At 41.7% G+C, this 19,754-nt stretch overlaps 1 protein-coding gene across 2 annotated transcripts in view; it reads right to left on the bottom strand.

Moving 5' to 3' along the window:
• Positions 1-19,754, bottom strand: part of LOC138467648 (lysophosphatidylserine lipase ABHD12-like) — a 981,794-nt gene that overhangs the window by 27,527 nt on the left and 934,513 nt on the right. For both annotated transcript variants that reach the window (XM_069607824.1, XM_069607823.1), the window contains exon 12: positions 6,397-6,524. In XM_069607824.1, the coding sequence (XP_069463925.1) occupies positions 6,397-6,524 (128 nt within the window). The remainder of the gene's footprint in view (positions 1-6,396; positions 6,525-19,754) is intronic.

The following is a 19,754-nucleotide window of genomic DNA, read 5'->3' as shown; positions in this document are numbered from 1 at the left end:
ATGTGTGAATGCATTATCTTGTGTGTGGTCCAAATGTATAAGCAGTTACCCTGTGCCAATTTATCAAAAGAGCAGTGTGCCCCATACCCCTTCTTGTTGGCATATGGCGGCAAAGAGTGGGCATTCTGCATTTTCTGTTATTGCAAGTGCATTTAAACTTGAGGTCCACCTTGTCTGAAAGATTGTTCAAGCGTGTTTTTTTCTAAGATGCATGTGTGTGCCTCTACTAGGTGACAACTTCTGCTTGTCTGCAACGTGATTACGTATTCCTGGAATGCGTTCCACTACTGGGGAAAACGTGCTTTGAACAACCCATTGCCAAAGTTCTTCTGCTAGTAGCTTCCGCTTGTGACCAATTAAATGAGAGCCTGTCACATAATTTTCTTTTGTTCATTCTGGCGTTAGGAACTGGGTGGATACATGAAGCGTTGAAAGCACCGTACGTCCGTGGCTAGACGTGGAACACGTGACGCGCGAGACGAGAGAATCTAGATGTCACGAGATGTCCTGTTAGACACGTGACACTGCTAGTGTTCACGTGACTAGGGGGAACAAAATTTAAACAATGTTCCAGGAGCAACAGAGTATGCTACATTGAAGCGGGACAGCGACAGGATTGATACAGGCTACAGAGAACGTAAGGCTACTTCATACCGTTCAGGTATGAGCAGGACAGAAAGAAATAGTAAGCGTGCTACTGACGCGTAGAAAGGGCGCTGATGGGTCTGATTTTTCGTTTGTATACTTTAATCTTCAATTATAGGACTCTTCTTATGGCGTAACACAGGACGACATGAGTGGAACGTTATTGGTGCTTTGCGGAAGTTTGATCCCATATGCGGCATTAAGGGAGCTGGTTTCGTGCATATAGGAATCAGTTTCTAAGGAGAGCTGTTCCGTACAGACATCAGGTAATGACATCGTCTTGCGTTTTGCACATGGTGTTAGGCAATTGTACACTTTATTATGGGCCTCACAGAGTGAATTATGAGCGACGCTGTCACATACGTTGACGATACAACTTTGGTCACTGATGAGTAGTAACAGTAGTCAACACAGTCTTAGGTTGTTGCACCACAGGGAGATCGACTAACAGCGTTGTCCTGGGTAGCCTTCGGGTTGACACCAGGAAACATGAAGAAAAAACCATTTTTGATATGTTGATTGTTTTGGTAATAGCATGTAAGTTTTACTCAGGATCCACACCGATCGAGCGTTTTTGTTTTTTGTGTTTTTTAGGAATTGAGTAGTCCGGCATAATTGCTGGGGCTCTCCCCTTAAGTAACCGTTGTCGAGTGACTTTGTGAAAGCACAACACGGTAAGCCTTAATTCAGTAAACTTAGGTACTGTTTAAGTTGACCAACAGCAAAAAAAACTGTACATTACTGACTGTTGTTTTTGGTTTTCCCCTCTTTCTTGTTTTGTGTGTCCCCAGGTCAAGAATCAGATATTGTAGTGTCAGTTATAGCTTGTGAACATCTTTTAGAGTGAAGAGTTGGGCAGGATTGAACCAACTAATAAAGAAGTGAGATGGTTGAAGGGTACAGATGGTCCCCCTGATGAAGTTCTTTAACATTGTGTTGAACAGTATTGTTGAACGAAACATGTTGGGCAATTATAGTATTGTGATTTTGTGATGATACAGTATACATAGTAGAAATTTAGTTAGACTTCACCCCTGGGTAGCACTTGTTGGGGTAGAACTATATTGAATCAATGTTAGATGTGATGAGTGGTCTCCTTTAATAATCAGGAACCAGTAAGCTTGCGACCATTGTGTGTTTAGAGACAGAGTGTTCTCCTTCAAAATACTATACAGGATTCAGCTTTGTATAGGTAGGATGTCACGGGGTTAAGCACAACACAGGTTGTTTTATGTATGGTAATGGTTTTTATGAGACATTTTTGTATTAGGTTTTTTAGGAATTTTTGTATTTTTAGAAAATGTGTTTTATAAATTGTGATAAAAATATGTGATGTTTATCTAAATAAAATTGTGATATATAAATGATGTGTTGACTTAGTACCTATTTGTTACAAGTACTAGGTAATTCTGGCCTGGGGGGCACCCGAAGGGGTAACCAGTGACGTGAAGTGATCTCTTGTTATAGGATTGTCCTCCATTGTTGTGTGAGGGGCCTGGTCATCACGTCGTTAAATTGGCTCCACGTCTCTATAAGGTTGTTGTGTGGATACATGAAGCCACCATCGGAGACTCATTTCATTCCTCAATGTCAAAGTGGAACCACAATCTAGAAGGTCTTTGTTATATATGCTAATAGGAATACAAAGGACTTGACAGTATCTACTGCTATAATGAATTGTTTCATCCTGTGCGGAGAGAAGTCTGATTTCTTAGGACTAAATCTCAAATTGTGAAGTAGGTTTGGAGTTTCTGTTGACAGAAACATGGCATATGTGTTTCCCTTTGCAGCCAATTCTCTAGATATAGCTTAGCTGTTCTGTCAGAGTAAATTTGAGGAAATGAGGAACCCAGGTTCTGCCTACAGTAATGGCTAAAAACATGAATGAAACAGTATCCAGTGTTTCAGTGCTGAAAACAAACATTGTTGGGTAAACCATACTTTTTTATCAGCTACTATCCAACACTTTCTCCCCATATTCTTGTACTGGTGTTTGTTTATATAATCATACCAGTCTTAAAATATGTTGTGATGGATGAAAAAAAATATTGTTTACCCAACACTGTTTTTGTTCCAGCACTGAAATCACTTGGAACCGATTGAAAAATGCACACACAGTTCAAATAAGTACAACTAAGGTAGGGTTTAACATATCTCCCTAGTCCTAATACAATGAGTTGGGCGACGTTCTTTGGGATACTCCTTTGATGCCTTTTGGGTTTTAATTATGTGTAGTACTAGTTAATTCATTGTTTTAATATATTTATTATCAGGTTTCCTGTTTCACTGACTATTTTATGAAAAAGAAGTCCCTGGAATGCCAGCAGAGAGATGAAACCGGTCAGTTTTGATGGTCATGACATTGTGGTAGCATGAACATGATAAAATACGGCAATACGTTATAAACCAAGAGGCATTATAGATGAACTGAGATCTCGAAAACTAATGTGTAGAAGGAATTTACAGTCTTGGTGGCTTTCAATAGAAAGCAACTGGAAATTTGGCAATGGATGGTTTAAGCTGTGCTTTGATACTTATAAAGATGAATAAAATGATTGATGTGAATTTTAAATGACGCCCATGAGTAAACCAAATATACAGGATACATTTAATAGAAACTGAGGACAAATCTTCTACATCCCCAGACAAGGACATGTTATAGAGTATTTGTATTTATTTTAATTTATATAGCGCTTTAATCCAAAGCGTTATAGAAGAGGAACAAGCAAATGCAACAAGCAATACATGACAATTGAATCTAAACCAGAAAACAGTACAAGGAACAATTTACATTATTGATGAGGTTAAGCGCTAATGGAGAGGGACCCTAGTGAGAGAGGGGGTAGGAGGTGTAGGTAGAGGTAGAATCAGTAGTGAGGGAGGAAGCAAACGTTTTTAAAGGTTCACATTCTTCAATTGTACGGGAACAGGCCATACTGCAAAGCCAACCAATGAACAAAAGGGAGCTTGAAGCTTGAAAATCTGAGCCACGAAAGAACCTACAAATGACAAGTTTATAACAAAACCAATGTAATAACACATCTGGGAAACACACAGACAGACAATTGGGTCTGTGAATCAGAAAAGATGACAATAGCAAAAATTCTGAGAGAGTTATGGGGTTATAAGCTAGTGTGTCAGACAGTACTAGACTGAAAATGCGACTTAAAGAGACACAACACACCGAGATTCCCTCCCTTGGGGCTTGGCTTGCATACTATCCAATTTACAAGGTGTGTAGTAGCATGGGTGCACTAATACTAATGTTGTGGTGGCAAAGGTCTATGGACAGTGGACATTATCCATTACCAATCTCGTGACAAGGTATTGGTATGTGCAACACCCTCAGTACTTTCCCAGCTTTAGGACAGTGGGAAAGTGTTTATCTCATTTCTTCTTCTTTTTTTTTTTTAAACTTTCTTTATTGTTTTCCAACAGATTAAACAAACCACATACTCAATCTAGTAATGCACATGTGCTATACGTCCACAACTTCCCCAATACCACCCTCCTCCCCCCCTCACCCCCATGACCCCGGTCAACTCCCCCATCCGATATCCAGTCAGTTTAGAGGCTAGGGCTTGCCGATGGGTCTGAGGGGTCGTCCCCCGCTCTGGGGTGGAGTAACGGCACGGTCAGCGACACCCAGCGGTGCAGTTCATCGCTAGAGTCCAGTCTTTGTTCGTGGATAGCGGTTTCCCATGCTCCGGTCTCGGCGGCTATCCACTTTGTGAGGTCTCCCCACCACTGCGCTTCAATCGGGCCTCTGGGGCTCTTCCAACCCATGGCTATGCGTCTTTTCGCTGTGATGTAAATTAGGTCTCTGAGTCTGTTTAAGGGCTTGTTTTTGTGGTCTCGGCTGTATCTGCCCAGGATACAGGCCGCAGGGTCAAGCACCTCTAGTTCGATATCTGCATTGGCCACCCTTTCCCGTACCTGAGTCCAAAAGGAGCGTATCACAGGACAACCCCAGAACATGTGAGTCATTCCCGCCCTCGGCTCATTACATTTAGGGCATAGTTGGATTGAGGCGCCCTTGAAGTTCGATATAGTTTCCGGAGTTAAATAGGCCCTGTTGATGATGTATAGTTGGATAAGTTGTAAGCGGGCGTTTCTGGAGATTTTCTTGTGGTAGAGGGTCACTCTTTCCCATTCCTTGTCGTTGAATTCCAGGCCTAATTCGTATTCCCACTTTCCTCTACTTCTGAGCTCATTCCTGGTCGTGCCTAGCAATAGGGCTTCATAGAGCCGAGAGGTTTCGTGGCCTCCTTCGGCGGTGTTCAGCATGGTTTCTATAGTCTCGTTGTCCGTTGCCAGGATGACGGCTGCAGGCCATCTGTCCTTCATAGCTTGTATCACTGCTCCGTGGAGCAGGAAGTGCCCTGCTGGCAGCCCCGTGGTCTCGCTGAGGTCGGAGAATGTAAGGATTTCTTGGTCCCGAACCAGGTCACCAAGGGTGGCCACCCCGCAGGGTTCCCATTGAGCACGCGCTTCCAGTTGGCCCCAAGGGCGGTGGGCCATGAGTGCTGCTATGGGGATCTGTGGGGAGTATGGATCTGGGGACCCCAATGTTCTGCAAGCCCTTCTCCAGAGCCGGGTCCCAAGCTTCGCCAGGTATGGGTACTGCCCTAGGGTTCCATCCTTGACCCAGAGTAGGTCTCTGAGTAAGAGGCCGGACAGAGCTGGTTGGAGAAGTCTGGTGTCTGTAGAGATCTCATCAGCCATCCATCGCATCACGTGTCTTAGCTGGCATGCAAGGTAGCTCATTTCTTCTTCTTGTTCTCCATACGCTTGTGTGGATTGTGGAGCATCTTTGTTTTAGGGCGAGCCCAGTAACGAGTGAAATGGGAAAAGGCAGATCTGTGCCTTGGCCATCCCACTTCCTTACGTTTTTGATGAAGGGAAGGAAGATCTCCTGAGTAAATTGGCCAGAGAATAAATAAGCAGGGCATCCAAAACACCCTTTTACAGAAAACCAGGATGTTACGAACAACAAGTATATATAATGTACCAGAGATAGTTGCGCACCTCTTGGTACTAAGGTGGCTTAAAGACTACAGTTTGGAATTTGGTTGAATCGTGATTAAAAATTATAGGGATGAAAAATTAGATTGCAATGTGAGAGAACCTTATTATATATTAAAATGTAAGAATTCAGGAGTTTCTTTCATAAATGCCCCTGAAGGTAAGGTGCTGCTTGTTTCTTTTTTTTTCAAAAGCAATGAAGCTCAGTTTTAAAACTAGAACCCAGGTCTGCATGGAAGACCAGATTCACATAAGCATGAAGTCAGGACTCCTCTGTTTGGTAAAATAACAGCAGAGTAAGGAAAATGATCGATCATAAGCACTACATTTAATGGTAAATTCACTCAGGTGCTTAGAGCGTCTTCAGTTCTCAGTGACCACTACCAACAAATCTTGGTTTGACACTGCATTTTATAGAGATCCAGCAAGGCGAACAAGGGCACCAATACAACCTGGATCATGTTTTTTAATTGCATTTTAATTTTATTTATAGAGACCATGAGCAGCTCTAAGTTCCTCCTTTCCTGGAAAGCAAATATATTTATATATAATACATAATGTAATAACTTAAGGTGCAGGCATTGGTGAACCTTCATGCAGCGAATCAAAATTAGATTAGTATCAAGTTGCAAAAGAGTAAACTTCCACAGTCTAATCTTATAAAGTGCAGAGTGATTTCAGGGCACTTAAGGGAAAAAGCAAGTTATAGTTCATTACACACTGTACCTCAGGATGTTCGGTAGCTCTGGGCTCCTGTATATGAACCGGTGCTGGTAGCCAAGATCCTTGTGAAATGGAACAAACTGTACTTTGTAGTCACGCAGGCTCTTTGAAGGTGCGGCAATGTTATAAAGCTGCAGCATAATAACAAATCATTAGTGTTGCTACTCAAAGTATCCACGTGAAGACAAGACTTTAAGAGGTTAAAGAAAACTGTGGCCCGGTTCAGAAAAGTACATGACGGACATGACAAATGAGTCTCAGTACATTTTAGTGACCACACAGCAATGCATGAAAAAGGTGGCTTTTCAAAATTCTGTATTTTATGAGGCCATGGTCAGAGTGCTTGTGGATGGTAAGAACATTTAACCACGTCCTTGTGAAGACCTGGTCACTCCATTATACTATCACCTAAAAACATTTGGATAACGACACTATGGACGGCACACATGGGGCTAATCAATGCAGCACAATTCATTAAGATTCATTCGTTGAGTGAACTTTATGCATCCAGGAAAGGGACAAACTGTCAATCACACATTCCACATGGAAAGTTAGATACACGTGTGTTACTTATGTACACCTATTTGCACATCGTACCAATGAGTTCCATTAGCCAAAATTGGAACTTATTTCTGTATGCTGATCTCTAAGTGTTTGTTGAATAACTCATAACTTGTGTATTCGATATTGTCGCCATTTATTAATAATTGCACTTCATACACCTTAATTGCCTCTTTGAAATATTTCTAAAATACTATTGAGAAATCAGTGACAAAAACATGGCAGTGGAAGCGTGCCCAAGTTTTTACACATAATGGTAATTAACATTCTATGCTTCACCAACTTAGTGCGTGTTTTCCACTTTTCAAAAAGACTACAGTCTGTTCCTTTTGCCAAATCTCTGTGCTCATGATGTGCAGGAAAGCATGGGGGTGCAGGCGCTATTTCATGCCCAATATTGGTTAGCATCTTTGGGTGGATGAATTTGTAGGTTTGCAGGGCCCCATCTATTAAATTCCAGCTGTATGGAATTGTCCCATTGTTTGCTTTTTATTGTAACTAATAAATCAAATGATGTCCCTTACGGTCTCTCAGAAATGACAATCCTAACAACAAATCATCTAGGCGGGGTTATTTAATAAAACAAAACGTGCAAGAGGCAACATTCTGTCGTTTTCTTACTTAATTAGAATGTAGTGGTTTGATGGTCTGGTACGGTGAGGAAACGTGGGGGAGGAGGCAAGGGCATTTCTTCCTGCTGCTGCTGCCAGATTGGAATTGCCATTTTAACAAAATGATGGTTTCTAAATAGTTTAGCTATTATGATTTTATTTTTGTGACATTGCTGATTTGTACGTAATTTTATTTTTTTCTTTTCAAAACCTCAGATACAGCAATTCTATCCAGTTTCCACTTTTGTCAATTCCTATTACAATGGTTTAGGTTCCTTATGGTTTGAATAGTTGTTTGCAGCTTGCAAAGATTCCTGCTTTGATTCAGAGAATACTGGCTTCAAATGTGTCGTAGGCTTTGGGACCGCCTTGAGAGAGCTGTGATGCTTCTTGTAAGAGAGCACAATAGAATTTTTTTTCAGAAACCAAGAAATATACCCTCCATAACAAGGGTACCAAATCTTAGGTAGCTATTTACTTAATCTCTCCTGATGATCCATTCTACACCTTTGAATGGTGAAACACCTGTAGAGTGAATCCATACGCAGGACAAGATAACATCAGAATTCAAATAAACCATTTTTTGTTCAGAATATTGAAGTCTTCTTTTATTCTTAATTGAACTTCATAACACAAAAAAAGGAATAAATAACCCTAGCTGGCCCGAAAAAAGAAGTTATCTCAACCTCATCCAACCATAGACTTGCACCGTTAGCCTAGGAAAACAAGATCTTGTCCTGAGTGTGTTCCAACCTGGAATGTTTCCGATGCAACATTGTAAGAAGTGCGGATGCAAATAACTTGCATATGTATTCTGGCAATCATACCAGCTATCCGAATAAATAGTTCACTTCAGTCGTCCTTCTTGACATATCTGAAAAAATGTTTAACAAATGATATGTATGGAACAGATTCAAAATGTGGTGCAACATTAGATTTGGATCTCTACCACCCTGTGCAACAACTAATAATGTCAACAGTATCTTCTTGATCAATTTGTCTAATGCATCACTTCGTGCACTTGGCAATTTTATTAATGGATTAAGTATTCGTGACATGTAGAATGTCTGGTACAGTGAGAGCTACGTTCAACAAATCATCAAAGGCAAACATATTTTACACGCCAACGAACCACACAAACACACAGTTGTTGTTTTCGTGCCAGCAATGAAGAGAAGCAACTACAAGGTCATGATCTAGAACCAAGATGACCAATCAAGGCCAACAATTCCAACTACAATTGGACAAACATGCAACAGGACGACATAGAAATAGCTCCCATTTCCTGTAAAATGCCATGTGCTCCAGTCTCCATTCTGCGGTTGCAACAACCTACCTTGTACAGCAAGTGTGGAGAAAAACGTTGTGATAATGATTCTAGCACTGTACCGAATCTAGCAGACTGGCAGTGAAGATTATTTCAGCAAATATGATGTTGATCACAAATAGTGCGCTACGAAAGAATGCTATATCATTATGTTATCTCAAGGTCAGTTATTTCAACAGTCTTCCTTGTATATAATCACATTTTACAAGCTAACAAAGTAGCAATTGTTCAAATTTCATATTGATAAGTTTATTTCCTGTGGAACATACAATTCAAAGTACAACTGAGGTTTCATAATATAAATATGGACACTTTTGATACACCAATGACATCAAATGTTGTTAGAAACAGTTTTAGACCTGAAAATATCTTTTAAAGAGCTTAGAAATTAAAATCTAAGAGATATTGAAGATTTGTTTAACTTTATTGGTGCCCATGTTGATGATGCCATTACTCGTACATGTCCAGTCACAAAGTGTGACACCATGGAAATTATTCATCTATTGATACTTTGAGGAGACATGATCAGCCATACCTTTTCCTCACTAAAACTGCCATGAACTTAAAAACCATGCTTCTATTAATAACAGAAGTAAAGAACCCAAGGGAGGAGCAGACGGTACAGTAGAAAATGTGAAACAGGCATGGTATCAAGAGATGACACAGACAACAGATTTCAAGTTTCAAATAATGTTTTATTTTAATGTCAGGGCTGTGTAAGGCCTAACTAAGCATAATAATAAGGTTGGGATTTCTACTGCCAAAAGAAAACTAAGGGAAGTCTGTGTCTATAGGTCCAAATCCAAAGTCTTTCTGTGTCAAAACCTATTCTTATCCTCACATCTAGAATAAACGTGGTGTGGGGTTTTAGCCAACAGATTAGTGTTAAAAAATAAAGTCTCAGATGTTCTTAGCTCAGAGTTCTTCTTAAGTTCCCTTCCCCAGGTGCGATATATATAGTTTATACAAAAAAGAGGTCTTGAGGTTCTCTTCCCCAAGACAATGTTCAGTACAAGAAAATAATAGGTCCATTTGACCCATCTTCTAGCTTGCTTGACCAGTTGTTTTACAGCTCTTCACGAATCAATTTCAATGTTCTTCGCTGGTTATCATTTAGAGCTATCTGGTCTAGTCGCAGTTGTCAGACCACACATTCCACCCATTACAGGTCACGCAACCAGGAACCCTTGGCTTCTCCTTGACTTCATTTGTGATGTCTGTGATCTTCATAGTGTGGAACCTCCCTGGTCTAGGCGCAGTTGTCAGACCACATGGTCAACCCACTACAGGTCGCGCAAGTGTTCCCTTAACCTTGTTTGACCCCTTTGCAGGCTCTTCTGCCTCAGGCTTTTGACTTCTCACACTTGTTAGCACTTTGGTTTTGGTAACACGTTTCTGTTAATGTAACACTCTTTTGCATCATTCTTTTGTTTTACCATAGACTTATGGACTTTTCTCATACTGATTGTTAGTATACTTAAATGATGGTACAATATTCCATATGCTTTGGTTTTGCCCACACTACCACTTTAAATGTTCAGTCGTTGTTCAATATGCTATGATCTTATTCAAAAAGCACTTGTGAACTTCAAATGTTTGGTGTTTAAGATACTCAATTAGTATTTCCATTCAGTTCGGTGTTTAATATATTCAATTAGGAGTTTTAATTCAGTTTGGTATTCAATATAGTTTACATTCAATTGGACCGTCACTTGCCTGCGGTCCTAGGAGCGCCCCGGTCGCTACGTTCGTCGGGTAAATCATGCCTGCACTCCTCAGCCTTCTAGCTCACAGTAGACACGGACTGCATCTCCCCTGTTCCTGGATGACTTGGCAGCTCCAGCTGCCCCCGGGTCTCAGCACGGGCAGCATATCTTTCTCTCTCTTCGGTTTGGCATCCCAGCTGCTCGCCTTCCAGTTTGAAGGCTCTTGGTCCTGCACCCACCAGCTGCAGGTCTTCCGGGATCAGTGCTGGCATCCAGACTCCTGAGTCTTTTCCCACCACAGTGATTCTCCTTGTGCTGGTTCTCCTTCGCCTGATGCATGTTTGGGCCTTTCCCCTTTTATACACCTGAGCCCTATTAAGGGGCCTCAGGTGTGAGCTATTGGCTTGACTTGCCTGACCATACTTAACCTAATTATTGGGACATGCCTGACCTTCAGTATTTGGATACCTTTATAGCCCTCTTCTTTGTCCCAGTACTAGATTGGTGTATGTAAAAGGAATTGTGTATTACTCCTAGTTGCTTTTTCCTCTTCTCAGTACTTGGTTGATACTTACAGGGTAAGATAGGGCATGAATAGAAATAGCCAATGAAGGCTGAGGGAAAAGAGGGTAAATCAGTATTAGGAAAGAGGGATACCATGTCTCGCCATCCGCCCCTCTCTCCTCAATTCCCAAGGATCTTCCACACAGGTGATCCTCCCTCACTTGTCCACACCTGGGGTCGGGATCCAAAAGCAATGGCCTTTCCCTGGCCACCTGAACAGAAGATCCCTGGGAAGTAGTTGTGAGAGTACCTTCAGGTTTCTCACAAAACAATGTTGAGTTTCCTCTAGTTCACGGTTGTTTACTAAAGAATGCTTATAATGCTTATAGAAAGGCTTGTTATTAAAAGACATCGGGAATAATCCAAATCCCAAATGCTGCTTCTGTATACAATGCCGAAAGGATCTTCTGGACAAGCCAGTCAAGGGTGCCATTACTGTTTTGGGCCCCATTACTGTTGTCGCTGCTGCTGCTGTACCCCCCACCCACCACAGCCCCCTGTGACACAGGAGCACCAGAACAAAAGGGGAGCGCTTGTAGCTGATCCTGTTGGACAAGGGTGCTACTACTGCTTGGCGCTGGTGGGCGAGGTGTGCCCTAATTGCGAATCACTGGATGGAGGTTGGATTATTCTTCACAGAGAGGCATCACTGTGAGAAAAAAGTATTGGGTGCTTATGACCTGTTTAGGTCCATGGACTTTAAGTGAGCCTCCCACAAAAAGCTAAATCAGTGCCCAGGTGGTGTAACAGGGGCCTGGCTTGGCCTTTACTTTTTTGGAATTTTTTAAAGTGAATGATAAACTAATAATCTAGACCAAGATCAGACACATTTAGTTTTGAAAGTAACTTGAAGGGGACTTTGTCGAGTATTCACATATGTTGTGACCACTAGCAGTCATTACGTAGGAGGGACCTTGGGTAAACTGGATAGGGGGGGTCAGACTAACGATGCCCCACAAGCTGTTGGCCATACTCAGTTTGCTTTGCGGTGGTGCTCATGGAACCTTGTTTGGGACATTTTTATTTCTTCGATTTGGCTTTGGTGCATTTATTAGTTCTTGTACATTATTGCTGACCATTTTGTGTCAGTGTTGGCTTTATAGTGTAGAGTGTCAAAACTCTTATGTACTGGCATCTAACCAGCTTTTTTTGCTCCTTGTGCGACATTTAGTGATTTTAAATTTACGCTGTTGTATTTTTAGGAATACTACGTGGTCATTCTTTTGGTGAATAGGAGTAATAATACGGTAAAAAGGAAAGCCACTAATTACCCCCAAACCTCAAAATCTGTCAAGAGGGCAGCCCAATTTAGTAAGCCCACTGATGAAGCCAATGCATTGATAAATGGGATCCAAGTTCTATTAAAAGACTTGGATGACGGTGATAGCCCAAACCAACATGACATGCAACAATAGGGTGAGGTCTAGGGCTTTTAACTGTATAGCACTTCAATTTAAGGATTTAATACCAATTAACTCTTACAGCTCATAGGAGTAGACATGTCCAGCAAAACACACTCTAGAAAAGGGACAATATAGGAGGAAAGCCGTCATTTTCTCAGTCCAGTAAAGGACAAACATTTAAATCAGAAAAATAGAATACCCCTACCTACCATGATTGATATTCGGGAGACTCCAACGGACCTTGAGTTGCTAAAAAGTACAGCCAAATAGGCGGGAGAGGAACTATAATGTCCCTGCTAAATTCCATAAGAAATATATCTTTGGCTAATGGTCAGAAGGACGAACAGCTGAGCTACCCCCGGGCATTGTAACTTTAAATAGATATAACGTTTTGACTGAGGCCCCACTGTGTGGCTCTACTGCCTTTGACCAACAAAATAACCAGGGAACGAGGAGATAAATATTAGGGCTGAAATAGAGATAATGATACACAGGGGCCCTCGTTGCTGAGGCAGTCAACGAACAAGGGAATACTGATAAAGACACTGAGAAGCCAAGAGATGTAAACCTGTGGTGTGATAAACTGAGGGAAATATTATTGGGCCTCAAGGATGTTGTCACTGCCCTACAAACTAATTTGAACAATATTAAAGGGAGCCTTGTAGAGAATGCAGCATTGTGTAACAGGGATACAAGTGAGAGCACCAACAGCAGAGGGGGCACCTAGTAAGGCTCAAAATGACAGTACTGCTCACGTGCCTTCCAATAATGTGCACAAGGTGATTGATACTTATATAGCAACAAATCCACAAGGTCGAAAAGAGAGATCCCAGGCTACAATGGTAAAAAGATATAAATGAGATTAAAAAGCCTAATTCGCCCAGTGGGCAAACAGTTGGGCAAAGAAGAAACTATGTATATCCGGTGAATGTCCCCAAGGTTAGCAGAGGCTCTATTGAAACGCTAGAGGCATTATTGAATAGAACAATTGAATTGAACAATCCATTGGATAAGGACAAAAAGTGGCTGCTGTTCGCTGATTACGGAGGATACTCTAGGATGCCATTGCTTCCCCGCTCATAACACCAGCGGAAATTATTATATTCGCCTAGAGCTTATAAGGGAGAATCTGGTTGAAGGGCTCTTTACGATTGAAACTAGAAAATATCCTCCCCCAGGGGTGCACGCTGCAATTAAATTATTTGCCCTGGTTGGAGTAGGGATCAACAACCCAAGAAATGCAATGCGTCCAGTCCAAGGAAATAGAGAGTTGACCCCTGTTGTCCTGAATGTACAGAAAGTGAACACTGTTTTTTTAAAACCTTTATGTATAGCTGACAGGTGCAACACACATACATGACAGTTCATCATCACAACATATGGGCTGAAAACCTTACAGTAGGAGTTCAGGTATACATAGCCGGGACAATATAGGATAGGTTTCGGATTCTCATGGCGGTTCTGTAGTGTCCGATTCCTGGGTGTCTCTAAGGTAGGTGCGTAGTGGGGCCCAAATATCTTTAGGTCTGCATGCAGCTGTCACACTACTAACATAGCTTTCTTCGCTCTCTTGCACGTATAACTGGTCTTGGAGCCAGGTCTGTAGGGTGGGAGCCATTCTAGACTTTCAGGCCTTAAGTATGTTCCTCTTGGCTACTGGCAATGGCAAAGAATCGGTGGGCCTTAATTGAGGCCTTACCTATGTCCCCCAGCAGGTATTTCTGTGGCGTGGCTGGAATGTTCACATCAGGCATATCACTAGTCAGTCTGGCTACTTCTTCCCAAAAGCTCCTAACGAGGGTGGTGGGTAGTCCCAATACATGTGTATGGAATTTGCTGGTTGTGTATGACATGTTGGTATTTTGGTGGGATCATATTTGGAGATTTTATTCGTGGTAATGTGCATTTTAAATTAAATCAGTCTGAAGTTGGAGTTGATCGAAACGGATTTAGTGTATTGGCAGTACTTGGCCCATTCGGGGTCTGCTATAGAAATACCCAGGTTGCGTTCCCACCTCTGTCTCATAGTGTTTTGAACGAAGTGTGCGACTGAACAGCTCTATATAAACTAGAGACCCGTAAAGCCCTCTTGAGACATGACCTCCGTCAGGAACTGGTGTACAGGGGGGTGGCCTCTGGGAAAGTGGGCCACTTGCATTTACAGGCCGCCTTAAGTCGATGATATTGCAGTACCGTGGTGAGGCCTGCTCCCACTTTATTCTGCTTGTCTGTCAAGGACGCAAATTTGCCCTCCGGTTAAAGGTCAACCAGCAGCATTTCTCTATTAGGGTCCCATTTACATTGCAATGCCGGGTCAAAAGTGGGCTCTAGATCGGGGTAATGCCACAGGGAGTTGAATGGCCAGTAGGGCTTGTCGCATCCCACCCCGTTAAATAACCTAGTCCAGGCACGCAACGTTGAGTTAACCGGGTCAATCTCTCCCGTGTCACTCTTAGCTTTTGCATATGGCATTGCTTGTATGTTCACAGGAAGGACAGCAAATGTCTCTGCCCGTACATGTGCATGTTTCTCCACTGTGTCTAAAGAGTACTTCGCGAAGTGTGCCTGTGCAGTGTAAAAATATAATACAAAGTCTGGTGCAGCTATCCCCCCGCATCGTACCTTTTGCACATCTTGGGCCACTGACATCTCACCGTCTTCCCACCCCTGACAACATTTTGAGGCCATTTTCTGCAATTTCTGGAAGAAGTCTCTGCCAGGCCATATGGAGATGCCACAGAACAGATAATAGTTTCGTTACCACCACCATTTTGAGCAGGGCCACATGTCCATACAGGGATATCAGGAATTTGTCCCAAACTTTCAGCTTATGTTTTAAGAGTAGTAAGTATGGGTCATAATTATTATTATATAGTGTGTTTTTGTCGATGGCCATTATTATATCCAAATATCGAGCTGAAGTGGGTGACCACTTAAAACAGGACATAGCTTGTGTCTGTACAGTGGTTGGCATTAATGGGATGATTTCGGACTTGGGCTGGTTAACTTTATATCCGGAATACATCGAGAATTTATTCATCTCCTGCATTATGGGGCGTATGTGAATTTCTGGATCTCTAACATATAGCATCGTGTCATCGGCATACAATGAAAGGAGTTGGGGGGACCCTCTGATACGAATGCCCCTATACGTGTGCTTGTGCCTTATTTTGGCCGCCATGCTCTCTATTGTGAGCGCAAATATAAGAGGGGACAGGGGGCATCCTTGACGGGTGCCCTGCCCAGTTTGAAGGTGGGTGACAATGTTTTATTTGTTCCGATTGCTGCTGCCGGATTCTTATATAATAAACGGATATAGCACATGAACACTGGACCAAACCCCATTTTACCCAGAATAGAAAACATGTAGTTACAGGACACAGAGTCAAACAGTTTTTCAGCGTCCAAAGTTATCGCAGCCGCTTTAGCATTTGGATCCAGTGAACACAGTGTTAACAATTAGAACCCCCTCACCTATAGATGAACACACCGCTAACCTAGACGCAATTGATTGACGAGAAGCGCACTTTGAGTACAGTAACACAGTGAATAATTGTCCCCGTGGGACTGAGTATACTACACTGGAGATGTATGTTTTATCATGGAATATAGCAGGAGTATTGAAAAATATGATAGATAGCGAATGGTGCGGGTTTATATGTTCACATCAGATCACCTGTCTGCAAGACATATGGGCCACATTTTCCATTAACCTTCAAGGCTACGCTACGTATGTGGATTATGCTCCTAAAGGTGTGGAAGGCAGGCCCATTGGGGCTCTGATAGTTTGGGGTGAAGCGACACGGAACGGGGCGCTAAATCAGGTAGCTGTCGATAATAAGGATTTACTAGTGCTCCATATAAAATTTCCCGGTGGGCATGATCTTTTATTGTTAAATGTCTATAATAGACTACAACATGGAAATGGAATTACTACTTTTATGAATATAAAGCAGGGATGATCCAGTCACAAAGACTATTTGTATAAACATAGAATAATGGACATCCATCTTAGAAGTTGAGGTGCTGGACAGATACGATAGTGACCACTGCTTACACAAAGTAACCCCAAGGACGAACACGAATCAGGACGAACAGCATAGAGGAAAAGCGGGGCAAGTTCCAATCCGAATTTAAGGGTGAGCAAGGTGCATCGTTAAATGGGAGGCAATTGACAAGTTGGCAATTTTACACAGGGTCTACGCAAAGCTAATTTCGTCTTTGGAATTGGTTTCTGGTGACCCCAGAAGTACCAATGAGATAGTTTTGCAATCCTACATTGACACAATGGACACAATAGGGCAGTTAGTCACAAAACCAAGCACAACAGTTAAAAAGTGGGTGTTAAAAATGACCCAATAGTTTGATAAACAGAGCCGTGAGGCTAAGCAACACTTCCTACACTGTGTAAAAAATGTTGCCCAAGAGGATACTAGGGCAGTACGATTAGCCAGGCGCCAATATAAAGAAATAGTGAAACAGGGAGAATTTGCTCATAGTCTCTGGGATAAGTTACTGACCGCAATCAAGGAGAGGGATAATCCCCAGTTTTAGAAGCTGATAGGAAAAGGACAAAACCAGGAGGCAGTCCCAATACAGTGTAACATTTCGGAAACTATAACTTTAGACTTTGTATGCAGAAACAAGGGCCTTTGATGCCGTTCTGCCCTTAGCCCAGAATTCTTCGGGACAACCCTTTATCCCATTGGCATTTAGTAAGGAAGAGATTGCAGTGACAATTAACGCTCAACCCAACAAGGCTCCTGGACCCGATAAAATATGACAGACTTGTTGAAATCTGAACTTAGGATGTGGGTATCTTACCTAGAGAGCAGTCACAGAGTGCAATATAGCCCCCAAGTGATGGACCACAGCGGTATATGGCCCGATATATAAAAAGGGCAGGGGCGGGTGGGTGTGGAAGAGCCCTCCAATTATCAGCAAATTTACCTGCTAGACTCCGGGGTTAACGTTTTTGCGAAGACAGTATTGGTTCACCTGGACAAGGGGTCTGGCTAAATGGGGTTGATAAGTCATTTGCAGGCTGGATTTCAAATGGGTGTAAGCACCACTGATCAGGGTCTGTGATTCCAGCTCCTGGTAGTCAAATACATGTTATTAAAGAAAATGTATCTCTACACCTCATTTGTAGGCTCGCAAACTGCAATTGTATCACGAGCGATACTCTGGAACACCCTAAAACCCGTGGGCATACCCCCTGCGCCTCTTTCAGCATTGCTCCTATTGTACACAAATAATGAAGCCACAGAGAGGTGGAATTTATATTTAGAGATCTCACAATCCTTTCCCATAGAGAAAGGGGTACAGGGGTGTGTGCTGGCACCAAAGTTATTTTGTATTTTTATTAATGTTGTAATTAAGTTGATGCAGCATTAATTTCTCAGACCCCCATGTGATTGAACAAACAGCTAATTCTATGAGATGAATTTCGTCAAGATAATGGTCTGAAAATAAATAGCCTAAATACTAAAGCCATGGTGTTCATGGAGAAGGAAGAAGCGCCCTACATTAAGTTAAAGTCTGAGGGAGGGAAATTTAGAGCAAATGGGGTTGTATGACTATCTTGGAATTGGAATGGAAGAAAAAGTAAATGGGATCTGCCACAAGGAAACGCTGGGGTTGTTTTATCCAGATATGGAGGAGTAATTGCTGGCTTTGCTAAGAAGCATGGGAATGGTGCTGCTAGTGTATCAATAGATGCTTACAAGCTACAAGCTCGACAGGGGCCATATGAACTGTAAAGTCCTCTCACCTATTGAAAACAGGTTCTTGAAAAACATTTTGAGCCTTCCGGATAGCACACCGACTCTGCCGCTCCATCTGGAAACCAATGTCCTGGGTACAGAGCGCCTATGGAGATTAAAACCCTTGGTATACTGGGAGAGAGTGTGGAGTTTACCGGTTTTGGTGAAATATAGGGAGACACTCAAAGACTTACCATCCCAAGAATATGGAACACCACTGCATTTGAGTAAATATCAAGGAAACCTTCCTTAAAACTGGCTGTCCTTAATTCTGCACTAATCCAGAAAACGTAAGTAGCACTTCCCAGCTGATAATTGAAAGCAAGTGTAATCTTATGGAAGAGGAGGTTATTGAACACAGACTTCTAAACTCAGCAACTCTGGGCCGTTATTGGAATAGAAAAATGTCTTTCAGCTATGAATGGTATCTAGATATATTAAAGCCAACTACATGACGAGCATTATGTATAGAGTTCAGGATTGATATTCTGCCACTGACTATGCGTATGAATAAATGGGACAAAAATATAACTGATGCATGTCATCATTGCAAGACAGTGATTGAGAATGAACTACTATATGAAACGAAGGAAATTCTACTTGAAACCTAGATTCCTGGAGTCTGACATCATAACAACCACCAAAGCCATGGAGTGTTGCTACAGAACTGATAAATAACTGTTCATCTATTCAGTGACCAAATATCTCCATAGAGCTTTGATTAAGTGAAAGACTGGATTGAGCATGGCAATATACATTTTGTTGGAACAATCTTTTGCCACCAGGAGTGTAACACATTTCAAGTTTTATGTGATTAATTTTGTGAGATCAGGTTAATTTTATGCAGCTGGGAAGTGTTTTTTTTTAAACAAAATGCATAGGCACATCAATGCACTTTAGGTTGATGAATTTCATTATGGAATTTACTGTTTAAATTTTCGGTACCTACTGACATGCAACCATCTACAAGACAGTAAACGGAAACCATCCTTGACAATTAACTGACTTTTAATGATTCGTTTTCTAAATTCACTAAAGTACGGTACACGCCCTCTGCTCCTATTTGCCACTTGTAAAGTGTAAAGCTTGTATTTTTGAATCTATTTAAATTTTAAAAAATGTCTTACCATTTTGGACGGTTAGTTGCCAGATGTGGTATATGATGATTGTTCGCTTCATCCATCCCTAAGATGAAATGTATTTGCATTCCGAGTCCATTCAACTCTACTAGTCCTTGGAATAAGGCTACAGGATTCTTCTTTCCATTAATATCCATTACGTCTTATTTTTTGTGTATGGCCTTTGCCTTATAATGATCTTTTAGATGTATCTTCTTTTTATTGCATCTGCTAAAATACTGTGTTTTTCTAACTGATGTTTTTGATCACTTTTATTGCGTTCAGACGAAATAAAGGATTTTGACT

This window comes from Ambystoma mexicanum, chromosome 4q (genome assembly GCF_040938575.1).
Source record: "Ambystoma mexicanum isolate Mex_15411 chromosome 4q, UKY_AmexF1_1, whole genome shotgun sequence".
NCBI classification, from domain to species: domain Eukaryota; kingdom Metazoa; phylum Chordata; class Amphibia; order Caudata; family Ambystomatidae; genus Ambystoma; species Ambystoma mexicanum.
This window is presented reverse-complemented; position numbering and strand designations above follow the sequence as displayed.